The sequence below is a fragment of the Aegilops tauschii genome, chromosome 3 (genome assembly GCF_002575655.3).
Source record: "Aegilops tauschii subsp. strangulata cultivar AL8/78 chromosome 3, Aet v6.0, whole genome shotgun sequence".
Classification (NCBI taxonomy): domain Eukaryota; kingdom Viridiplantae; phylum Streptophyta; class Magnoliopsida; order Poales; family Poaceae; genus Aegilops; species Aegilops tauschii.
The window spans coordinates 623,926,599-623,932,038 of record NC_053037.3 but is presented as its reverse complement, the minus strand read 5'-3'; the positions used below and the strand labels follow the sequence as shown (position 1 = coordinate 623,932,038).

At 44.2% G+C, this 5,440-nt stretch overlaps 1 protein-coding gene across 1 annotated transcript; it reads left to right on the top strand.

Annotated features, from left to right (window-relative positions):
* The first annotated feature begins 1,908 nt into the window (after positions 1-1,908).
* Positions 1,909-3,727, top strand: LOC109748981 (4-hydroxyphenylacetaldehyde oxime monooxygenase-like). The gene is made up of 3 exons (XM_020307985.2): positions 1,909-2,483; positions 2,569-3,006; positions 3,098-3,727. The coding sequence occupies exons 1-3, from the start codon at positions 1,995-1,997 to the stop codon at positions 3,725-3,727; spliced, it is 1,557 nt and encodes a 518-aa protein (XP_020163574.1). The 5' UTR covers positions 1,909-1,994.
* The last annotated feature ends 1,713 nt before the right edge of the window (positions 3,728-5,440 follow it).

Genomic DNA, 5,440 nt, shown 5'->3' with positions numbered 1-5,440 from the left:
CAGAGATGGTTCATTGTTCGTGCCACATCCAATGACAATTGGCATGTGTTTAGTTGCATTTGAAATATAAGATTTCCCATGAAATCAAAAAATATATACTTTAGAGCACCATAAATAAATATTATTCTGATAACTCCATATTGTTTAACTAACATAAATAAAACAATGTGTTTGAATGTCTCTCTCGCTTTTGCTAGTGGGAGATTCGTGAGGCGACTCGTGCTCGTCGCTTACCCCAGCAAGTCCATCCCACCCCCCTTCCTTGCCGGCCTCTTCCGTTCCTCCGAGGTGTAGAATCAAACATTTCTAGTCCCTGGCTGATGACAACGACTCTGAGACGGAGGCCGATGAGTTCTCAGGGGAGCTCGCGGTCTGTGTTGTGGATCTGGCCGTGCTCCTTGTTGGCTTGGATTAGGGTTCCAGCCGACTACATGCCGCTCTCTGTTCAAAACAAAATGTCAGGGTCGAAAAATGAGACCAATGTCTTTGCAGGGTGTTTCCTGCAAATTAACACTCCAGCGAAGGGTGTCGAGTCGGCCCCATGCTGAGTAAACAGGCTATGTCAGTGCAAATAACAGTCGGAAATGGTGGATTGACTCATTCGCTCATAAAATGGACCAAAGTGACCGATGCATCACATTTTGAGAGAAGTGTGGCCAATGTGCTCATCTCACGAGAGTTCAGTGACCAATGATGGTTTATCTCTTTTAATAATAGAATGGATAGATGACAGTCCCTTCACAAGCATCTAGCATGTGCCTTAATCTCGACCGATCTGTGTGTACCTAATGGCCACTTGCAGCAAGAGCGATTACATATCAAAATGTATCTTGATCGATAGATCTCGGAACCACTCCCTAACTATACGATATTAGCAAACAAACATTACATACGAAAGCGTGTATGTGGTTGAACCGATCAGTAACTTTAGACATCAAAATAAATGGCTGAACAAATATCTAGCATGTGCCTTAAATCTCGATCGGTGTACTTAATGGCCACTTGCAGCAACAGTGTTGTATTGGTTTCCACTAATGGAAAATATGGAGAAATCCCTTTCTGGAAGAAACTAAAAAAGAAAAAGAAGCAACGGTGATACCTGAACAAATACTTACCAATTGCGACAGTGGCATGTCTACCTAGCAATTGCGGTATAGAAGAAAGAAATTTTATCTGCGCTAGAGGCAAACATTTATCTGAGCTTCTTACAAACACACACATACAGAAATATAAAATTACATTTAAACACATGGGGATGTCGAAGTCTTTCCTCCTGCATCTACCGGCGGCACACCGTGAGCATAATACGATGCCGCCTCTGGTCCTTAGACTCAGTTGAGCAGGAGCTTGTAGAGAGCAGTAGCTGAGAAGTCGTCGATGTAGATCAGGAGACGCCTATGTTATGTACTGCACTTGTTGTTGTTTTTTTAAGGGAAATGTACTGCACTTGTTGATGACTTTGGTCTCGTTGGCTTGCATCAATTTAATAAAGATGGTTGTGTGTATCGTATTGATTACAGCCTCTTTTTTGGAACAATAAAAAGAAAACAGATAGACCGGGACTACAACCTCCTTTTTGCAACAACAAAAAGAAAACAGAACTTGCTTAAAATCAAACCAATAATTTGTCAAAGGCGTGGAAGAAGAGAGGGAGAGAATGTTCGGCCGCGCGTGATCGGGAGAGGACGCTGCATGCACAGGGTGGAGAAAGCATAACGTGTTGCAAGCATGGCGCCAAATGAGAGATTCTGCTTTCCACTTTGTGCATAAAACAATCGCAGTGCATATGATTCTGTGTTTGCCCACGTCCGCGTCCGGCAGCTCAATCGCTTTCATCTTATATTAAACTGATGCAAAGTCCACATGCCGTGCCAGCACGACGGATACGAATCAAATTTGGCAAGTCGTGCCAGCAGGCCCGATATGGCAATGGGCAATTATGAGACGTGCCATAAAAGGAAACTCTGCGCCCCTCCTTCAGCTAAGAAACTCAAATGGCCATCTCACTCGCCTCGGAGCTCCTCTCCCTGCCGCAACAATGGCAGCTCATCCTCCTCCCCCTCCTCCCCATCCTCCTCGCACTCATCTTCTTGACAAGGAGACCGAGCTACAAAGGGCTCAGGCTGCCGCCGGGCCCAGCCCAGGTGCCGATCTTGGGGAACCTGCACCAGCTAGGCCTGCTACCGCACCGGAGCTTAAGGGATCTGGCGCGGCGGCACGGGCCAGTGATGCAGCTGCAGCTCGGCACGGTGACGACCGTGGTCGTGTCGTCGGCACAGGCGGCGCGGGAGGTGATGAAGACCCATGACGAGGATTGTTGTACCCGGCCCGTGTCTCCAGGGATGAAACGGCTGTCCTACGGCCTCAACAACGTCGGGTTCGCGCCGTACGGCGCCTACTGGCACGCGATGCGCAAGTTCCTCGTCGTCGAACTCTTTGGCGCGCGCCACGTCAAGGCCGCATGGCACGCACGCCAGCACCAGGTATGGCCACTACTATTTAATTTAGAATGAATGTGACTGCTCGATCGAGGAAGACCATATAGTTATGGATCCTATTCATGATCAGGTGGAGAAACTGATGAGCACCTTGAGCATCTTGGCCGGAGAGCCGGTACCGCTCAAGGAGCACATCTTCAGCCTTGCCGACGGCATCATCGGCATGCTGGGGTTTGGCGACATGTACAACAGTGACAAGTTCCCACACCACAAGAACTTGGAGCACGTGCTCGAGGAGGCCACACACGCGCAGGCCAGCTTCTCCGCTGAGGACTACTTCCCCAACATCATTGGACGCCTAGTCGACCGAATCACCGGCCTCGCCGCTCGCCATGAGAGGATCTTCAAGCAGCTTGATACCTTCTTCGAGATCATCATTGAGCAGCATCTTGACCCTCGGCGCGTCGAGCCTCATAATGGTGACCTCGTCGACCGCCTTATCGGCCTTTGGAAGGACAATAGTGGCACCCTCTGCATCACGAGAGACCACGTCAAGGGCATCATCTTTGTATGTTACATTATTTGTTTCTACATCCTGTCCTGATCAACGAAGAAAAGATCAACTAACTGACGTCACTCACCACCATGGATACATGCAGGGCACGTTCATTGGTGGATCGGACACGGCCTCGGTGACGATCCTATGGGCGATGGCGGAGCTGATCCGGAAGCCGCCACTGCTGAAGAAAGTGCAAGATGAAATCAGGGCCGTGGTGGGCAGCAACGAGAGGGTGCAGCCAGATGACCTGGCCAAGCTGGGGTACCTCAAGATGGTGGTGAAGGAGACCCTACGGCTGCACCCACCAGCGACGATGTTGCTGCCAAGGGAGGCCATGCGGGACATCCAGATTGGCGGCTACGACGTGCCAGCCAAGACGCGGATCTATGTGAACGCGTGGGCCATTGGCAGGGACCCAGCAAGCTGGCCTGATGATCCGGAGGAGTTCAAGCCAAAGAGGTTCAAGGAGAGCAAGGTAGACTTCAAGGGTGCACATTTTGAGCTAACGCCATTTGGCGCGGGGCGGCGGATATGCCCTGCGCTGTCTATGAGCATGGCTACCGTGGAGTTCACGCTGGCCAACCTGTTGTACTGTTTTGACTGGGCGCTCCCAAAGGGGGCCGTACTGAGCATGGAGGAGGAAGGCAAGCTTATCCCCCTCCTCAAGACCCCGCTCGTGTTGGTGCCCACCCCATACCGGAACATGGAAGCACAGTGGGGCGTGACATGACACACCCGAGAGAGATCCACTCCAAATTAATTTGCCCCCATGTATGGAGTAAACATGCATGTAATCTTGTAACTATATTAGTATTGCACTTTTTTTTCGATACAACCCCTTTGAACACTTCAATGGGCGAGATATATTCATACCTCTTCATAATAAAGGGTTGGATGGTCTTTCTAGAAAATACGCCGCGGAGATCTGTCACGTTCTAAGTCCACCTTGGGCCGGCCCATTAGAGAGAGTATGTGCGGTAGCACGGATCGAAAATCCAAAAAATAGTGCAGTTGTTAGGCATCGAACAAAGGACCTCCAGGGGTTGGGAAAAAGCTAATAGCCACAAGAACCATCTTGATTTGGTGATACTTATGTAGTGCAGTTATTTATCACCTAGACAGGCCGTAGGTTTTTTTTTTACTAAAATCACTCTAGCAGATCAAAATTGGTACTGTCCAACTGGGCCGGACAGCTAAAGCGTTTTTTATAGCTAAAAATCCTAATGTGTTTTTCATCTTTTGGAATATTTTTCAAAAACATGAATATTTATAAAAATAAGAAACGTTTTTCAAAATTTGGACTTCTTTTGGAAACGCGTTTTTTTTCAAATTTCTGAACTTTTTTTATGAAAGATACTTTGATTTTGTGAAATTTTTGAAATTTTAAGAACAGTTTTTCAGAATTGTAAACATATATCTGAAACTGCAGACATTTTATTGAAAATATGAATAATTTATCACATTTGTGAACATTTTCTTGAAAACATAAATAATTCTTAAATATCTGAACATTTTTTAAAAGCAAACACTTTTTCAAATTGCCGAGCATTATTCAAAAACACATTTTTTTTTAATTTACGAACACTTTTCCAAATATACTAGGGCCTAAGCATTTTTTGTCGCAATTATTTTCGTTTTTCTCCTTTTTGTTAATTCATTTTTCTACTTTTGAACTTTATTATTCCTTGTGAAACATGTTCAAAATTTGGAAAAAATGTTTGGCATAACATAAAATGTTCTTGTTTTCAAATATTGTTTAAATTATAAAAAATATTCTGGAATTTCATAAAATGTTCCAGTTTTCGAATTTTGTTGTTCACAAATTTAAGAAATGTATGTGTTTCAAAAAAGTTGACAATTTTTTTAAAAAGTACATGGTTTGCCATTTTTGTTCTAAATTTTCATCATTCTTTCGTAATTTTTTAACAATTTTGGAAAAAAGTGTTCAAGTTAGTAAAATTTTCATACACACTTTGAAATTCCAAAAAAATTGACAATTTTCAAGAAACTAGTAAATGCGCACGTGCAACGCATGTGTAATCTTAGGATTTGTTTTTGTTTATTCTAGTTAGAAGTCATATATTTATCATCGTGTTGAGGGTCTAATAATGTAACGAAATCCCACTGGCCGAAATTCATGCAAACATAATGTAGTATACTACTTGACCTACAATTCTCAGTGTAAATTTACAAATACAGTATGCCGGCTACTATAGTAAACCTTGATAAGTTTAAACTACTGACATAGTGACATATATATATAAGACATAAGCAACATCTGGCTCTAAGTAATGAATACACAACAATTTAAAACATCAAGCAAGAAAATTAACCATTATTGCTAGATTAATCTACCTTTTTATTAATCCAGCACTGATTCCTCTTAAACCTGAAAAATCATCAAAATCTTCAGTGTCTGCATCCCCTATTCCTATTTGTCGCT